This window comes from Camellia sinensis, chromosome 10 (assembly GCF_055761805.1).
Source record: "Camellia sinensis isolate YWXY chromosome 10, ASM5576180v1, whole genome shotgun sequence".
NCBI classification, from domain to species: domain Eukaryota; kingdom Viridiplantae; phylum Streptophyta; class Magnoliopsida; order Ericales; family Theaceae; genus Camellia; species Camellia sinensis.
The window spans coordinates 119,465,771-119,486,083 of NC_138970.1; the positions used below are offsets into that span (position 1 = coordinate 119,465,771).

The following is a 20,313-nucleotide window of genomic DNA, read 5'->3' on the forward strand; positions in this document are numbered from 1 at the left end:
TCTTACTTTTGTCATTGTTTATCTTATATATAATAGTTAGTGATTGATTTTTTTGTATAATATAAAGTCAATAATTATTAAAATAAAATATAAAAAACTCAATTTATAGTGATTTAAAATATAAAATATATAGGATCATACTTAAAAATTTACAAAAATTGATCAATATTTATTTTAAACCCAATAAATATAATCATAGAAAAAAAATATGCTTATCGGTAAATTTTTTTCAAATTGTGCAAAAAATAAAAAAATTCACGGTTCTGGTTACCACAACCGTTACGCTATGGCCTTTACACCCCGCAACCACAACCGCAACCGCAACCGCTTTTCAAAACCTTGACACATCATAAAGAACATACTCTAGCAGTGTAGTATGTTGTGTGCTAAAGTAGAATAAAAATTACACCTATACCATTATAATTGGGGTTTAAAAGAAAAGAAGATTGTGTTTTCTTTCCCTCTTGTTTGGTTAAGCTAGAGAGAAGAAAAAAAAAATTGTGATTTTTCTCCTATCTTGTTTGGATAGACTATATACAAGAAAAGAAAATAAACTATTACAAATTATATTATTAAAATAACCTTTTATGTTTTTATTTCTTTAGTACCTGGATAGAAAAATTTGGTAGTATAAAAAGTTTGTAATCACTCCATTTCTTTTCTCTCCCAATCTCTCCACTAGAAAGATTCAAAAAGTGAAATTTAATAGGAACCAGATTCATAACGTAGGCTAAGTCTGGAGGGCTCAGAAGTTTAGTTGAAGTGTCCAAGACGTATCTATAAAGAGTCCGATATTATGAATGTAAAATGTTGCTTAATTAAGACATGTTCAAGAAGTGTCAATCACGCTGTTTGGAGTGTCCGCAAAGTGTCGTGTCTAACACAACAACCTCCTCCATAGAAATGTCCGTGCTTCTTAGGCCTAACCCTTGCAAGAGTCTAGCATTTTCCTTCTCTTCTTCATTGGTATTGAAATTGTGTTTGTGTAAATTTGTCTAATTGAGGGTCAAGCACCTCTTTTCTTCTTCTTTTCCTTCTACTTCTTCATGTAATTTCATTTTCAAGACAGAGTTGATGTTATGAGAATTTGATTGTGCTTGTGTATATTTACCTAACCCTTGTGAGGGTCAAGCACCTCTGTTCACGATTAACCCAAGCACAATGCTTGCGTTACTGTTCACAACCCTCAAAAAGTGTATTTGCAACCCCACAATCATAGCCAATACATTAAATGCCCAAATCAACCCTAATTCATTCTCCTACCAATTAGCCTTGAATATTAGCAATTAAACCCTAAATTACTCACCGTTCAAGCCCTTAACAGCCACGAGTCCGAAAATCCAGGATGCTGCCACTTTTAAAATCAAACCAAAAATTGCATATATTCATCTCTTAACCCTAGAAACCTTCTTCTCCCTCTTAGAACCTTAACACAAGAAGCTTTCTACAACCAAAACCCACTACAATACCTATTGTAGGCAGCATTAACTCAAATTTTCTAAAGCAGCCTTGCATCAGGATGATCTTGCCCCTTGTGTGTATAAATATGTATATTTGGTTGGGGGGAGGGGGAAGTAATGCAACTAACATCTCGATAACAATTAATTCATGAATCCACTAGGCAGAGCAGCACTACATGGCTTTATATTGCTTAGTGTGTTCTAAGATTGCCCTAAATTCTGAGATGAAGCTAATCCAGAAGTTCATAACATAAGGAACTAACTCTGCAGAATACTGGAACAGGCTAATGAAAAATTGTTTAATGTACTCCAGCAATTCAGGAGCGGCATCAGCTGCAATTCTTGCAATTTTGAAACTTATCTGTGAAAACAAAATTTTGAAATTAGGACCAAAGGCTTGGTTGAAGGGTTGAATGAAAATAAAAAATGCATAATATGGTGAGCATTACGCTAATCAAGTTAGACAGAACAGTGTACTCAAGTTCCTTCCTGTAAGCACCCATCAAGGTAAGCAAGGAGGCCAAAGGCTGCTGGCATGCCATGCATAAGGCATACGAATCATCCAAAATTCCTGTTGGAAAGAATATCTTAACGTTAACTACTATTCTTGAACGTTAAAATGATAAAAGTATAAGTAAGAGCAATAAAATTACCAAATCTATCTGTTGCAGATAAGCATTTGGTCTCTATTGCATATCTAAGTCTGCTTGCAAGCCCTTCATCATATTTCACCCTATAGAAACCTGCCTGGTCCACATTAAGTTTTATCCAAGCTCTTGTCTCCACAAGGTTATCTTTGGAACCAATGAATTCCTTTACATCCAGAGTTTCAGATTTCACTTGCAACAGAAAATTCTTGCAAGTATCATATGAGCCACAACATAACGTTATTGGAACAATCCATTGCCCATCCTCACAGGAACCACTCAGCAAGAATTGCGACTGCCATTAAATTATATACACATCATTAGAATTACCTCAAATTTCCTATGAAGTTCACACACGATGTAACAAATAGCTTCGCAATCCAGTCAAGAGATGTCTAGTTAAAGGTTCTAATTTTCAGAAGTCAATGCAGTAACAAGGAACCTGCTCAAACTCCAAGTTTTGATCTTTGACTTTGACAGAGACAACGGGGTAACCCTTTTGCTTTGTCCATGAATTCATCAGATTGTTCACGGGTTCACCAGATTCCTCTTCGAGGACAGTCCACAAGTCTTCTGTCTTTGCATTTGAGCAAGCATATTTTTTAATATATGAAGCAAGTGCCCTCTGAAATCACCCAAAAAAAAAGTATGTTACTGTTCAGAAAAAAACAATATGTAAAGAAAAAGGATTAGACTCAGACAATGCAAGGAACAAATTAAGGGACTCGAGTAACACTGAAAAGCACAACAAAATCAGCAATGAATAACAGTATTCTTCTCATTTTCTTCAAGAAATCAACACAAGCAGGCATCAGTTATTATCTGACATATGCTTCTGTCGTTAATATACCCCTCTATCAATCAAATTCAAAAGATATGTGCAGCTATCATGATCACCTATGTCGCACAGACTTGGGGTTAACCATGTTTGCTGAAGGTCTCAGCACCAAATCCTTCAAATTCCTAAACATTAGGATACACAGGCATAGCCAAGAGTTGTCCAAAAAGCAAATTTGTATAATTGCTGAAAAAAAATAACTGATAACAAAGGTGCTAATGTATGCTGACTCTCACAAGACTTCCTTTGAACAGGTGGTGAGCAAATACAGTTTGCTGATTTATTTATTTCTATTTTCTATTTTTGGACCTATGTGATATATGTTGAGGTAGAGATAAAATAGGAAGGATGAGAAAAGGAGAGATGAAAGGGGGGGGGAAAAAGACAGAACTGAGACAGAGAGAGAAGGCAGGAGATAAGAATAAGAGGAGAGAAAATGAGAAGAGATATAACACAAGAGAAAGAGGTTAGGAAAGAAGAAGAGAGAAAAGGGAGCTCTTCCAATAAGTTATCTAGCTTTATACATTGAGGAGCAGGATCCTATCCTACCCATGCAATAAAGAAGAGTACCAAACTAAACGTGAAAACATTAAGAATTAAGGTGAAATGACATACTAAGAAACCAAAAGACCAACCTGAAAACACTCAGGACCAAGATAGCTTTGCAGCATGCGGATAACAGATGCACCTTTCCTATAACTAATTGCATCAAATATTTCATCAATCTCACATGCATGATTTATCTCCACCTGGAAAGAAAAATATGCTCCAAATCAAGCTTTTGGGTATACATAATTCTGAATAATAAATTAATCAGAAGTAACGATACTGAATCCTTTAAGTAGACACCATGCCTCAATGGGATGTGATTCTGCAAGCCCATCCAAGCGAAGGCCCTCAGCACTTTCATCAAGAAATTGTGTCCAAATTTTCCATTCTGGAAACAAGCTATCAGTTGCTAAATAGCTCACCTGGACAAAAGAAGCCCTTTACACATGAGTAACAAACTATGTACTGTAATAAAAGAACAATAAAAGCACAAATCAACCAAAGTGAAATACCCATGTTGCAAATCCCTCATTCAGCCAAAGATGAGTCCACCATTCCATCGTTACAAGATTGCCAAACCACTGGTGCGCAAGTTCATGGGCCACAACAGTTGCAACCTAAGCCAATGACATCATAAAAAATTCATCAGGTTGATTGATGAAAACATGAGCAAGACAAATCCATGTAATATTTGAAATATTCAGGAATCCAGATATACTTTCAACATATGCACATTACCCTCTGCTTGTTAGCAGCTGCAGAATGCTTATCATCATAGAGCAAAGCTGTTTCACGATATGTAACTAGACCATAATTCTCCATGGCTCCAGCAGCAAAATCAGGGATCGCAACCATATCCAATTTGGGAAGTGAATATGGCACAGCAAAGTAACTGCAAAACTTCAACTAGTAAATCAAAAAATGTATATATGGAGATGTTACAGAAGCACCTTAGAGAAAATAATAGTTGATAACAATTATAATTAGAGATAAGAACAATAACGTAGAATATGTTGAAAAAGAAAGAAAACAATATGAAGCAACAAGAGAAGAAAGCAACTTGGGGTTCTCTCCCTCACTCCATCATATTTATAATAAAATACAAAACTAACCCTACATAGGAAATAACAAATAGCACAACGCTTCCCTTCAAGTTAGTACATAGACATCTCTCATGCCCAATTTGCACACTTATTGTAGCATCCAAGGTTTCTGAAACCTTATTTTATTCTATATATCTCCCGGTTCAGACTATTTGTATTTTGTGCTCCCGAGGTTGTAAGGATACAATTGAACCTCGTTTATTTAAATTATTACGTTGTGTTTCATTTCCCTCGTTAGTGGCAGTTGTTGTCGTTTTGAATTGGGTTTCTCACTTAGTTTATACATTAGAAGACCTAAGTGTTTGCTCCAGCGATGATTTTACCACTCGAGCAATCTTGAACAACTTTCAAGAATTTTTGCCGCAGAAATTTTCCTATGAACTTGCGTTCACCGCACGAGCGCTGGTTTTAGCACTCGAGTGGCCATATGCTCCTTGCAATATCTCCTTCTGCAACTGAGTGCAGAAGCTAAGAAATCAGTGGGAGCACTGGTTTTAGCGCTTGAGCGGTGCAACAAATTTCAAACCACTTCGAGCGATGTGGCCCACTCCCCATCACTGTCCCTCTGAACTTATGCACGATTTTTCAGCCTAGACCCAGCACTTTTTACAACAAACTCTCTTTATATTTCTCTTTCTTTCTACACTCCACTATTGCTAACCAACTTAGAGCTTAGAATTGATCTAAATAGAGTGAGAACCAAGCTTCCATCCGAGCTTTAAAGTCATAGATCTTGGCGAAGGCTACATTCTCTTACGATTCTGAAATTCCGTTTTGGTGAAGTTCCATTTCTTGAGCTTCTCTCTTTTCTCTGTCCTTGAGGTAGGAGGTTCTCTTCTCTCTCTTATGTTACTATGCTTTCCTCTAGATTTCTTCACAACACATTGTTGTCTACCATGCTAGGGTTAGGTTTCAAGTGCCATTTTGAAATTCCATTTCGGTGAAGTTCCATTTCTAGGGTTTCTCTCTTTTTTATCCGTCCTTGAGGTAGGGGGTTCTCTTCTCTCTCTTATATGTTTTTTTTTTTTTTTTTTTTTGGTTGGATAAATCTTCTCTCCCTTATATGTTATTATACTTTCCTCTAGATTTATTTACAACACATTGTTGTCTACCATGCAAAGGTTAGGTTTTAAAGTGTATGAGATCATGTTGTTTGCATTCTATGACTTATTGATGAAATCGGTGTTAGCTTGGTTGCTGTTGTTGTTGGTTGAATTTGTGCTTGAAACACTTTTGGTGGAAAACCCCTTCTTGTTTGCCTAAGGGTTTTTGGTGAGATTCTAGAAATTATCATTCACGTCAGTATTATTGCTAGAACATATCTATGAGACCTCATGCTTGTGTCATTGAGCTATTTGACATCACTCTTAATGAGGAATCTATTAAATAAAATTGCATAGACCATGCATGGGTCTGAGTTTTTATATTGGAACAATTTGGTGTGGTAGGAATTTTTGGTGTGTGTAGGTTTGTGGAATTAAACTTGGGTTACAGGCTCTAGGGTGAAAATCCCATAACTTGGCCAAAGGGACAACAAGTCCTTCCCACTAGCAATTGGAGAAAGCAGGAATGTCACATGACTTCTCCTCAGAGAAAGTGCATGGAAATGATGTCACACAAACCAAGGTGTGTGTGTTGGGTTTTGCACGTGTGTTTGAGAAACCACGGAACTCTAATCAAGAATTAATTGAATGTTGATTTCATTTTATTTAATTGTTGTATTTCATGCACAGGCATCATCCATGTTCAATAAATTAGCATATCTCATTATTAGTATCCTAGTTGGTAACTTGGGACTCCCATTATGTGTTAATTTGACACTGAGATTATCTGCACACCCGACACCACTGTGCACCATATTAGCATATAAGTTTATAGAAGATTATTCTCTAGTGGGCTTGTTAGCTCACCCCTTCCTTTTCAGGAAATGGGCAGAGGGGACCACATTGAGCTTGGTTGAGGCTTGCAGAGTCATTTTTACACTTAGATAATTCGTTTGCAATATATAGTAATGTTACTCTCTTAATATTGTAATTTCTTGTATGTTTCACTTATTTTCAGAAAAGAAGGGTGTGGGATAGTACTCACTCCAGATGGGGTTCCCACCCCAACTCATGAAATTTGAAGCCATTATGGGCTGTCCCGAATATTTTCTTTTCTTGTCAGACTTACGTATTTATTTTATTTAGATGGCTTGCTTTGTAAGCCTTAAAATGTATGAAAACTTGAACTTAAACTCTTTATGTAGACTATTTGAAAAAATGTTTGTATGTATGCTTGTACAGGGTAGGTGTAAGGTTAATGGACCAGGCCATGGAAATTATATTTAGTCTTAAATTGGAAATAAAGGTGTTCAAAAAGAGTCACATCACTTTCGATATTTAATTAGTAAATGAAACTTTCCAAAGGATTTGCCACCTGTCACCTTAGGTTATTGTTCCTGTTTATGACTCCGGATCTCTGGATCAAAGGGTGTGACACTTATCTATTCACCAACCTGCACACAATGTAGTGAAAAACCTTACTTTTAAGCCCCTTTGTAAACACATCAACTAGCTGATCTTCAAACCTTACAAAGGGTACACAGATTAGACTCTTCTCAACTTTTTCTCAATGAAGTGTCTATTAATCTCAATATGTTTTGTTCTATCATGTTAAACTAAATTATGAGCAATATTGATGGTAACTTGGTTGTCACAATACAGCTTTATAAGACTGGCATCAAGTAACCCTAAATTCTTCAATAATATTTGAAGCCATATAAGTTCACAAATACCATGAGCTATATGGCTCTATATTCAGATTCAGCACTAGATTAAGCAACCACAGCCTGCTTTTTACTCCTCCAAGTAACCAAATTCCCTCTTAGAAAGGTACAATAACCAGAAGTAGACTGTTTATCATCAACTAGCCTGCCCAGCCTCCATCAAATGATGCTCCAAATCTCAAATGACCATGATTGGAAAATAATATCCCTTTCCTTGGAACTGACTTGAGATACCTCAAAATCTAGTAAACTGCATCAAGATGCACTGTACAAGGGTCATGCATAAACTAACTAGTAACTTCCACACAGCATATGCAAAATATCTAGCCTGGTATGAGACAAATATATCAATATCCCTATGCGTCTCTGATTCCTTTCCTTATCTACAGGCTTCCCTGCACTACTAAGATGATGGTTAGCCCCAATAGAAGAGTCCGCAAGTCTACAGCCAAATATCACTGTCTCTTCTTCTAAGAGGTCAAGAATATACTTCTTTTTGGAAAGGAAAAAGCCTCTATCTGATCTAGCAACCTCAATCCCAAGAAACTATTTCAATGACCCTAAATCTTTAATCTCAAATTCCTGGGCTAGTTATGCTTTGAGATGACACACTTCCTCCACACTATCTCCTATCACCACTATACCAACATATATAATAAAAAAAATAATCTTGTCACCACTGCGCTTGATAAACAGAGTATGATTTGCATGGCTTTTCTATATCCAAATCTCAGCATAGCCCTAAGAAATCTATCAAACCAGGCTTTAGGTGATTGCTTCAATCCATAAAATGCCTTATTCAACCCACACCCCCTTCCTTTGGTTACTTAAGATGAAAATCCAGTGGAACATCCACATATACCTCTCCCTCCAAATCTCCATGTAAAAAGCATTCTTAACATCTAACTGTTGAAGAGTTCATCCCAGATTAGCAATATAGGAGATAAGCACACAAATAGAGTTCATCTTTGTTATAGGGGCAAAGGTACCATAAGTATGAACCATTTACATCCCACCAATTTCATCCCATCTGGAAGGGATACTAGCTCCAAGGTGTCATTCTTTTTCAGTGTTGTCATCTCCTCTACCATAGTCCCTTTCCACTTTGGGTCTCTAACAACCACCTTCCAACTCTATGGAGCAGTTATAGATGACATGGATGAAACAAAAACACGATATAAAGGAGATAAGGAATCACATTAAACAAAGTTATGGGATGTTGGGTAAATTTCCTAACACCTTTTCTAAGAGCAATAGAAATTATCAGAATTATTTTTTTTGATAAATTAGAAATTATCAGAATTATCAAAATAACATTAGAAGAACCATTACCAGATGGATGAATGGAGGATTCTAAAACTAGAGGTATAGAGCTGATGATAATGATTGACAAGGTGGCACGCAAGTAGCCTAATCTTTCACATGTTGAGATAGTCTTCAGGTCATCCTTATTCAACCTTCCACCGATATCACTCTCCGTCGCATTCTCAATCTCAGTGGTCTGATCTTTCTCCCCCTAACTATGAGTGGGATCTTCCTAAAAAAGAGTGGGAACATGAACAAAAGACCCACGCTCTTGATTCAACATCTCTTCTTGTTCCTAATAATATACCTCTCTCCTTCTGAAGAGATGTTGGGACAACAAGAAGAATGATTCATGGTACCTTAAGGTAACATCCATTCTAACAATGCCTTGGCAGGTGCATGGGTCATAACATTTGTAACCTTTTTGGGTAGCAGAATACGCAATGAAGACATATCGAACAACCCTAGAATCTAACTTCCCATAAGGTTGTTTAGAAAAATGCACAAAACAAACACAATTGAAGATTTTTGGAAAAGGAGTAGAAACATAAGGAATTCCAAGAAGAAGCCCGAGAAGAGTCTTATATTGTAGAACACTAGAGGGCATGCAATTAACAAGATAAGTTCCAGTGAAAATTGCGTTGCCCCAAAACGACTTGGGAATTCATAGTAAACAAAGGAGAAAATGCTACTTCAAGAATATAACAATTCTTACATTCAATAACTCCATTCGATTTAGGAGTGCCAAGACAACTTGTCTAAAATAGAATTCCAAGGTCATCAAGAAAAGTGCAAAAGGCCCCATCAATATATTCAGTGCCATTATCACTGTGAAAAATCTTAATTTTAGTGTCAAACTGAGTACTCACCATGAGATGAAATGTTTTGAAACCCAAAAAAAAAAAAAAAACTCACTTTTAATAAGAAAGTTTCTTCTATTAACTGGAGAATAAAAAGAACGTTTACGCTTCGCAAATTCACAAGCATAACAGACAAAATGGCTCCTATGACAATATTTTACTAACGAATTGTTTGGAATGACCTAAATAAGTATACTTTTTGACTTTTTACGAAAAGATGTTTATAAAAGTAGAGAAGCGGTGTGACCCAAAAAAGATTAAAAAAATTAAAAAAAAATGTAATACAGTAACAAGCTCTAACCTAGGAAAAAGTTTCTTATGGTTGACCTATAAAAGGCAATGTTAGTGATGTAACAATTGTAGTGTTGAACTAATAGCTAGTTGAAGAGCCTGATTGGACAATAAAAGTGGTGGAGATGAAATGCAACATCTAGAAAGTACAAACCACCATGTGCATTACCAATGCCTATCATTCTCCCTGTGCCTAGTTTTTGAGTACTCTACCACCCCAGTCAATCATGTTGGGATTTTTTTTTCTTACATAAAAATAAATAAATAAATTAAATAAATAAATAAAAACTAAAGAAGAAAAAGACTAGAACGAGGCATTAAAAATAAAAATAAAAAATTCTGATCTAATACCAAGTTAGAATTAAAAATAAGAACAATAATGTCAAAGATGTTGCAAGAGAAAGAGAAAACAATGTGAAGCAAGATGAGAAGAGAACAACTTTCCATCATATTTATATTAAAAGTGCTTAAAATACAAAAAGAAACCTACATAGGGAATAACACATATCGTAACAATAACTTAATATTACAAAAAGCACTATGAAAAATATTATTGAAAAACCAATGAGTATGTGACAATTTGTTAGATGAAGTTCACACAAAAGGAATAATTATTTTTTGGTGCAATAAACAAATAATGCAACATACCTTTTGTAAAGGCCAAGTGTCTTGACAGCAACATCTAAAGCGAATTTCCCTTGATTTGCCTTACCAACTTGGCTATAAACCCTAACTTTGATCCCTACATACCAAGAACATTAGACTAAGGTTTACATTGTGTAATGTACTCGTTTAAAGCAAGAATGGAAGATGGTGTATGATACCATCAGATGTATGATCTTCCACATAATCGAACAAACCAATGACAACTGCCACCAAATATGTAGACATGACAGGCGATTCCTGATAGTGAATTGTCTTAATCTTTCCATCAACATTTTCATCAACAACTGGCATATTGGAAAGAGCTACGAGCTCAGATGGCACTTCCAATGTGATCTTGAATGTAGCCTGAGCAAAATTTGTTCAACTATTAAGGCCAACTAATACAATATTCATTATTCACTTCATTTATATACAAATACAAACACATCACATTTCTTTGATAAATACGTAGAAAAGTGTAAACACCTCATTATGCAACGAGAAGATGAAAAGAAGCATATTTCAACTTTTAATTGCGCTAAAACTGTGTTTTTCTACACATTTTCTTCCTAAAAAGGTTTTCCATGAAAAGTAGTGAGGTTCATATTTCTGGCTCTTCAACTTTTTGAAATGGAATAATATCTCACATCCTTTAAAAGTTTAAGTCATCTTCCCTCTTCTTGAAAACATTTTTTTTATGTCATCGTACTTTTATTAATTTTATAGCAGCAGAATAATAGTTGGGATTGTGATTAGCGAATATGGTTCACAAAATAAACTTTGGTCATACATGATTGAACAGGCAGGCCACAGAGATACATAGAACTATAGTGGAAGTTAAAGTGAGCTCCGTTATCATACAATGATCTTTCATCCGTGTAATTACATATTTTTTGTACAAAAGAAGGAAAGACATATTTTTTCATATTTATCCATAAGGAAATGCTCGTTGAAGAAATTGGCACCTTGCAAGCAGGTTCATCCCAACATGGAAAGCACCGCCTAGCATCAGCTGGTTCAAACTGTGTCACTGCCATGTTCTTCTTCTCCCCACAATGCGCGTAAGTACTGAAGAAAAATAATCATGATTAAAATAAAATCCACAAATTTTAAAATGTCAACCAATAGACATTCACCATTTGTTGATTGTCAAACAACATCAGGAAAAATAAATAAATAAAAGCACGACTATAGAAAGATCCAGATCTGTTTTGCCATTCTACTTTATTGGAAACTCACACAATCAATAGATAGTAATACGAGACTCAATTAGTAGCTTTGCTTTACCACACAAGTACCAATGAAAATTTTAATTTTCAAAACTTTATAAGTTCCCCACATTTTCTTGGGAAGGAAATGGAGAGCAAGCATTTAGTATTATACAACATAAGGTAAACCATAAATTTCTCCATGTGTATGTATGTGTCCGCACATTCCAAACCTAAGATGTCACATTCCTGACCTTCGTCTCGAGTTTCGAAAGGTATGTTTTGGTGCATCTCTTGGTAATGAATTTGTTGGAGTGACTTTACCTTTAGGTTTGTATGAGGCTCTCTATTTTGGAGCCTAGTCTCTCTAGCTTGCGAGAGGTTCTCCTTTTCTTGGCTAGGCTTTGTATCACTCTTTGGGAGGCATTGGTCAGTTGACTATCTTTTTGTGTTCCTTTAGGATGTGTTCTAGGCTTCATTGTATTTTCTCTCTTTTGGAGCCTAGTCTCTGTGGCTTGTGAGAGGTTCTCCTTTTCTAGGCTAGGCTTCGTATCACTCCTTGGGGAGCGTTGGCTGGTTGACTATTTTTTTGTGTTCCTTTAGGCATGTGTTAAGCTTCATTGTATTTTATCTTTTTAGTAATAAATTTTTGCTTACCCAAAAAAATGCTTTCATCAACTACCCATGCAGATTAAAACCTAAATATACTCCAAAGAAATCACAAAATAAAAAGTTTTGTATGTCTTTATGTGTGTGTGAGATTGATAAAAACTCCTTAAGCATTCACATAGAAAATACGAGCCGTGACAATTACAAATGACCACAGTGTATATCAGCAAACATCTTTTAAGTGGTGGGGACAGATAACTGTCTACTAACTTTGATAAAATTTCATAATTAAATAATAGAGAGAGGTTACCAAGTACAGAACTGCTTTAATAACATTATTCAATAAATTCAGCAAGTAACAAATAACAGAGGTTTTGAATATGATAAAAGTCAAAACTGGACAAACAATTTTGTGTATCAGAAAATGTCAGAGAATTCAAGTGAAGAGATATCTATATTATCTATATATATACACTATCTATACTATTATATTATATAAGGTGGGAAGGATGCAGCCCTAACCTCTGTCTGGGCCGATCATTCTGCTGGCATCTCACATTCACACCCCCGTTTGACATATATAATATAATATCTATTCGACTACCTATTGTGTTATGTAAAGCACACAGCTTTCTTAGTGTGAACCATCACAATTTTCTCTAATCCTAAATTATCCCTATGAAACTACCTATATATAACTACTACATATTTTGATTTCAAATTTCAAATTTGGATAACTTTTAGGCTTTTTTTTCCTCCATCTAAATTGTCAATTTTCATAGCACACCCATTGAGTGTGCAAACCATCTAGTCTATACTATTTATGTAAAGTACACACCTTTCTTGTTGCAAGCAGTCACATTTTTTTCTATTCCCAAATTATACCTGTGCAACTACCTTTATAACTACTTCAATTTATTTCCAAATTTTCAAATTTTGGTAACATTTTAGTTTTTTTTTTTTTTTTTCTATCTAAATTGTTGATTTATCATTGCACACCCATCGGTGCACAACATCTAGTATATATAAAGTCCGCAGGTTACTTGGTATGAACAATTTTGTCACATCTTTTTTTATTCCTAAATTACCCTTCTATAACTGCCGATTCTAAACACACCCATGGTTTCTTTCTCTAACTACCAATTTCAAATTGTCCCTAACAATTAATGAGTTTGAAAAATGTCATGTAAAAAAATAAAATTGATTCAGATATTTAAAAATCACAACTACGGTCAGTTTCTATTCATCTTCTTTAATCATAATATATATATAGTTTTTCGCATGCGCTTCGTGTGCACACCCACCGCTAGTTGCAATTATATGAAGCCTACAAATTAGTTAGTGTAGCTTTGTAACATTTTCTTTTATTTCTGAAAATAGCAAACACAAGAGCAGTTAATGCCATACCAAACAAAAAATCTATCAACTGCTTGGGGGTGTAGATTTCATCAGAGCACACACACACACAACATGTGTGTGTAACCACTAGTACACAAATCTATACTATTATTAAGTGAAGGCCTCAATTGGTGTAGTGAAACCTTTTGCTCACCTCATGCCGCATTTTTTAATTTTCTTTTGAAAAAAATAAAAAGTTACACGGAGGATGGGCAAGGCTTGAACCATAACCATGGTTTAACGTAGGAGAACTTGAAGTACACATTATAATATTATTTTCTTTTATTTTTACTTATTTGAATTGTACACACATCGCGTACCATCCGCTAGTATATATATAGAGAGAGGGGGGAGCATCTCCAATCCTTCACCAAATCCTTCGTCAAATTTAAATTTGATGAAATTTTTGGTGAAAATGAGATCCAATCCTTTCGTCAAACTGGGTATCAAATCAAGGGAGAAGCAAATTTTTCATCAAATCAAGGATGAACCAAATCTTTCACCAGATTTCCAACAAGCGTTTTTCTACTTAAATTTGATGAAATTGTGGGTGTGTTTGGTAACGTTTACGTTTTTAGTTTATATTTACAAAAAATTTATAAACTGGTTTTTGTTTATTTTTAGAAAAACATAAACTACAAACGCGTTTGGTAATTGACAAAATGTTTAAAAAAATTTAAAAATATAAAAAGAGTGAGAAATGTCAAGTGGTGGCAAATGGCGGCAGAAGACGGTGGTGGAAAGTGAAGACGGTGGGTGGTGGGTAGCTGGTGGTGGTGGGTGGTGACGGGTGGATGGTGGTGGTGGGTGGGTAGGTGACGGTGGCGGGTGGTGGATGGTAGTGAGTGGGAGGTGGTGGTGACGGGTGATGGGTGGTGGGTGGCGAGTAGGTGGCGGGTGGTGGGTGGTGAGTGGCCGATGAAGGGTGGTGGTGGGTGGCGGGTGGTAGTGGTGGATGGGTGGGTGACGGTGGCGGGTGGTGGGTAGTAGTGAGTGCATGGTGGTGGTGGTGGCGGGTGGGTGGCTGATGGCGGGTGGCAGTGGGTGGTGACGGATGGGTGGTGATGGTGGGTGGGTGAGTGGGTGACGGTGGCGGGTGATGGGTGGTAGTGAATGAATGGTAGTGGTGGTGGTGGTGGTGGCGGCGGCGGCGGGTGGTGGGTGGCGGTAGCAAGTGGGTGACGGATGGCGGGTGGTGGCGGGTAGGTGGCGGGTGGTGGTGGTGGTGGTGGGTGGTGGGTGGTGGTGGCAGGTGGGTGGTGGTGGTGGTGGTGGTCAATGGGTGGGTGACGGTGGCGGGTGGTAAGTGGTAGCGAGTGGGTGGTGGTGGTGGGTGGTGGGTGGTGGGTGGTGGTGACAGGTTGGTGGTGGGTGGTGGGTGGTGGTAGCAGGTGGCTGGTGGTGGTGGGTGGCTGGTGGTGGTGGGTGGCTGGTGAATGGTGGTGGCAAGTAAGTGGCGTGTGGTGGTGGCAGGTGGTGAATGGTAGTGGCAGGTGGTGGGTGGTGGCGGGTGGATCACAGGTGGGTGGTGGTGGTGGTGGTGGTGGCGGCGGCGAGGGGTGGGTAGTGGTGGCGAGTGGGTAGCAGGTGGGTGGTGGCTGGTGGTGGCGGGTGGTGGTTGGTGGTCGCAGGTGGGTGGTGAGTGGTGGTCGCAGGTGGTGGTGGTAGAGGGTGGGTGGTGGTGGTGGCGGAAGACGGTGGTGGAAAATGGTGGCGGGTGGTGGCTAATGTTGGGTGATAAAAAAAAAAAAACTGAAAACTCAAAATGGAAACACATTTTTTGTGTTTTCATTTTTTGTCCAAATTTATAAACTGAGACCACTGATTTATAAATCAAAAATTTTACCAAACAAGTTTTTATTTGAGTTTTTTAAATTTTTGTAAATATGAACAGAAAACTAAAAACGTAAGTGTTACCGTGAAGGATTAGAGCTGGGTTTTTTCACCAAAATTGATGAAAAGTGAAATTTGGGATGAAAAAATAATTTTTTAAAAGATTTTGATGAAAGGATTGTAGCTCCTCATATCAAATCAAGCTTTTTACTCAAATTTGGAATCAAATTAGACGAAAATTTTGGTGAATGGTTGGAGAGAAACCTTCTGTAGAAGCCTTTCATTTTGTCATTTAAGGTTCCTTCAAAGGCAATGCACAAAACCCCAAGTCCAAGCGGGAGATTCTGAGGAAACTCCACCACCATGATCTCATCCTGTTCGAAAAGTTCAACCCCCAAAACCTCCGATACCTATTACAAACCAACAACTCATTCAAGTAATAATACCCAATTGATTCACATCGACATCAACAGCAACAACAACAATTATAAAAAATAATGAGAAGAAGAAGAATAAATAGATGAAGCGAAACCTTGGAGCCACTGGGATCTGTGAAGCGCACGGAGTTGCGGTCAACAGAGAAATCGACGGCGTTGAGGACGATGAACTTAGTGTCGGTGACGACGTCGACGGTGATTTCAACGGCACCGGCGAACTTACAGGTGACGAGGTCCGGTTTGAGGTTGATATCGTAACGTTTCGGGACAGCGAATTTAGGGAGCCTCGACTGCCCTTTGAACTGCTCGTACTTCTTCTCCATTCTCACACTCTCCTCCTCTCTCTATCTCGTCTCACTCTCTCGTACCCATAATATATAGTACGTTTATATTTTCAGTTTATATTTATAAAAATTTTATAAATTAATTTTTGTTTATTTTCAAAAAAAATATAAATTACAAATACGTTTGGTAATTGATAAAATATTTAAAAAATATAAAAAAAGTGAGAAATGACAAGTGACGACGGAAAACGGTGGTGGAAAGTGGTGACGGTGGGTGGTGGGTAGCTGGTGGTGGAGATGGTGGTGGGTGGGTGGGTGACGGTGGCGAGTGGTGGGTGGCAGCGAGTGGGTGGTTGTAGTGATGGTGGCGGGTGGTGGTGGCAGGTGGTGGCGGATGGCGGGTGGTGGTAGTAGGTGAGTGAGTGAGTGACGGTGGCAGGTGGTAGAGAGTGGGTGGTGGTGGTGGTGGTGGTGGCGGCGGCGGGTGGTAGTGGCAGGTAGATCGCGGATAGCGAGTGGTGGTGGGTGGTGGCAGATAAGTGGTGGGTGGTGATGGTGGGTGGGTAGGTGACGGTAACGGGTGGTAGCGAGTGGGTGGTGGTAGTAGTCGGTGGTGGGTGGTAGTGGCAGGTGGGTGGTGGTGGCAGGTGGGTGGCGGATGGCAGGTGGTGGTGGTGGGTGGTGATGGTAGTGAGTGGGTGGGTGACGGTGGCGGGTAGTAGGTGGTAGCGAGTGGGTGGTGGTGGTGGTGATGGGTAGTGGTGGTAGGTGGGTGGCGAATGGGTGGCAAGTGGCTGGTGGTGGTGGGTAGCTGGTGGTGGATAGTGGTGGCAGGTGGGTGGTGAGTGATGGTGGCAAGTAGGTGGGGGGTGGTGGTGGCAGGCGGTGGATGGTAGTGGCAGGTGGTGGGTGGTGGCAGGTGGGTGTGGGTGGTAATGGCGATGGCGGTGGCGGTGGTGGTGGCGGTGGCGGCGGTGGCGAAGGGTGGGTTGTGGTGCCGAGTGGGTGGTGGTGGCGGGTAGTAGTGGGCGGTGAGTGGTAGTGGCAAGTGGTAGTGGGGGGTGGGTGGTGAGTGGTGGTAGCAACTGGTGGTGGGGGGTGGGTGGTGGGTGGTGGTGGCGGAAGACGGTGGTGGAAAATGGTGGGTGGTGGTGGCTAGTGTTGGGTGGTAAAAAAAAAAAAAACTGAAAATTCAAAATGGAAACACATTTTTTGTATTTTCATTTTTTTGGCCAAATTTATAAACTGAGACCACTGATTTATAAATCAAAAATTTTACCAAACAAGTTTTTATTTGAATTTTTTAAATTTTTGTAAATATAAACAGAAAACTGAAAACGTAGTATTACCGAACGGCACCATAGTGTTAGACGCTGTTTGTTTTTTGTTTTTATTTATTTATTTTCTTATTTTTTTACATAATAAAATATTAAACATGTTTACATTTATTTTTTAATTAATATATACTCCTTCCGTCCCAAAATAATGGTCATTTTTGGAGAATTCAACTTTTTTTAGTAGTACAATTATTACATTTGAAAAAAATTGATTTTTCAAAATGATCCTTTTGATAGTACATTTTTTTGAAATATCAATGTCATAATTGTATTTTTTATATTATTTATTAATTTAAAAGAAGGGCAAAATAAGAAATTTATATTATTTTTGTACTTGATTTTTGAAGATGGACTAACATTTTGAGACAATAAAAAATAAAATAAGGGGCTAATATTTTGCGACGAAGGAAGTATATATTTAGGCCTAGTTTGGGAAGACTAAATAAGTGCACTTTTTGACTTTTTATGAAATATGGATTGGGTTTGGGTTGGGTTTGAAGTGATGTATTAGAGAGGTGATGTAACTTAAATAAGATGATGTGACTTAAATAGGATAGTGATTTTTTGACTTTTTGTCTTTTTTCAATATTCCTAAACTAGGCCTTAATATATATGTTTTTTTACATTTTGTTTTGAAAATAAATTTGAAAGGTCATTGGCGAGTTGTGGTGGCTAATGGTTGAAGTTAGTTAAAAGTAGTTGATGGTTGTGAAAAGTGATTTTTAATTAGAGATAGATGTTATTTGATGTAATTTATTGTAAGTTAAAAATTGATAATTAGAAAGTAGAAATTAAAAGCACTTATTTTCTCGTTTTTAAATAATTTTTTTAAACTTGTTTAAGCTATTTTTACCTAAAAAATTGTAAGCAAAAGCTGTACCAAACAGTTTGACACAGATTTTCAGATTGAAATAAGTTATAGTCACCCCTGTAATTCACACCAAAACCCCATAATTATTAAATGAACTCCCCCTAATCCACACCAAACACCCCATAATTATTAAATGAGAAAATTGTTGAAAAATCTAATGTAAGAAAGGTATAAAGCATTATATAAAGCATTAGGTTGAGTGGATATTTTTTATTGGTGTAAAGTCCACCATTTGTAAAATAGTTTTGTTAGAAGTCTTTTTATTATTTTGGAAAATATTTTGTTTCTAATTTTACACCTTAATTTATCTATTGACTTTTTTTATCTGTTTAATTTTTTTTTTTTGACGATCTATTCAAATTATTTTCTATCTATTCAAATATTTTTTTATTTGTTTAATTTTTTTTTACTATCTGTCAAATTTTTATTTATCTATTCCAATATCTATCTACTGAAATTCCTTATCTATTCAAATATATATCTTAATTTTATTATCTATTCCATTTTTTTACTTATCTGCTTAAATTTATCTGATCAAATATTTTATTTGTTTAAAATGGTTTATCTGTTTAATATTTTTATTTGTTTAAATTTTAGGGCAAACTTTACTGTACTCCCTTGTGGTTTAGGTCGGGTGTGGATAACCCTTGACATTCGGAAATCACCACATAACCCCCATGTGGTTTGTGGACTAAAATGTACACTAACCTCGGTTAACCGAACGTGTAAATTTACTTTTATACCCCTATCTTCTTCGTCTTCTCTTTTTTAAACCTGAAAATATACATACACACACATATATATGTATGTATATACACAGACAGAAAAGAAGAAGAAGAGAAATTGAAGCTACACCACATATGAAATGCGTAGATCATATTTTCTAAATGTGTCATACAGTATACTAAATTTGACACTTCATTTTCCAAACACTTTTCTGAGCATATTTTTCTGATTTAGTAGCTTTTCTGACTTCTTTCATTGCAATTACGTCTTTTTTAGGAATTGATGATCGGATTGGGGAAAGGATGCAAGAGTGAGGGCTTAGATTGGCTGGCCTATCTTTCCATTGTTGTTCAATGTCTTCTGCAATTTTTCTAGCATTCATACACTACAAGAAATAACACATTCGACAATTAATATTGCCGACTAAACAAAATTTAGTCACCAAAGGTACACGCATTAGCTACTAAAAGAATTTTATAGTCACCAAAGGTACACACATTAGCTACTAAACAATATTTGATCACCAAAGGTACACGCATCAGCTACTAAAAATATTTGGTCGGCAAAAGTCCACTAGTTAGCTACTAAAAATAAATTTAGTTGGTATTTTATTTACTTTTGGCTACTAATTACATGTTAGTAGTTAAAAATATCATTTTGGGCGACTGAAAATTAAGTTGGTCACTAATTGTACAATCTTTGGATATTATAAATTTATTTTATTGGAATTTATTTCATTTTTAGCTACTAATTGTGTGTTAGTTGTGGAAAATAAACTGTTGGGACACTAAAAAATATTTTGAGGTTTGAAAAAATTACAAATAGCCTTACAATTTTAATATAATTATATTGACTTTCCTTTTAATAAAATTAAAGAGACAAAAACTAATACAAATAGTATGAAAATACAAAAATAAAAAAATAAAAAAATATACATTTCACTATACAAGATATGATAATATATATATATATATATATATATCTTACTAATTGGAAGCTAATTGCCGAATGTGGTTATTGACAACTACATATTATGATTAGATGTGGTTATTGACCGCATAGATATGGTGATTGGAGGTTGTTTAGGGTTGCCAAATGTAATTGCCAATAGTTAAAGATGGTGGTAGGCCGTCAAAGGAGGTGGC

At 36.8% G+C, this 20,313-nt stretch overlaps 1 protein-coding gene across 1 annotated transcript in view; it reads right to left on the reverse strand.

Moving 5' to 3' along the window:
• Positions 1-16,330, reverse strand: part of LOC114322499 (aminopeptidase M1) — a 28,280-nt gene extending 11,950 nt beyond the window's left edge. The window contains exons 1-13 of the mRNA XM_028269820.2: positions 16,046-16,330; positions 15,778-15,923; positions 11,431-11,533; positions 10,645-10,831; positions 10,469-10,562; positions 4,233-4,386; positions 4,007-4,111; positions 3,800-3,916; positions 3,581-3,694; positions 2,550-2,732; positions 2,114-2,402; positions 1,910-2,031; positions 1,724-1,821 (exon numbers count right to left, since the gene is read on the reverse strand). Of these exons, the coding sequence (XP_028125621.1) occupies positions 1,724-1,821; positions 1,910-2,031; positions 2,114-2,402; positions 2,550-2,732; positions 3,581-3,694; positions 3,800-3,916; positions 4,007-4,111; positions 4,233-4,386; positions 10,469-10,562; positions 10,645-10,831; positions 11,431-11,533; positions 15,778-15,923; positions 16,046-16,273 (1,940 nt within the window). The 5' untranslated portion in view covers positions 16,274-16,330. The remainder of the gene's footprint in view (positions 1-1,723; positions 1,822-1,909; positions 2,032-2,113; positions 2,403-2,549; positions 2,733-3,580; positions 3,695-3,799; positions 3,917-4,006; positions 4,112-4,232; positions 4,387-10,468; positions 10,563-10,644; positions 10,832-11,430; positions 11,534-15,777; positions 15,924-16,045) is intronic.
• Between the last annotated feature and the right edge of the window lie 3,983 nt (positions 16,331-20,313).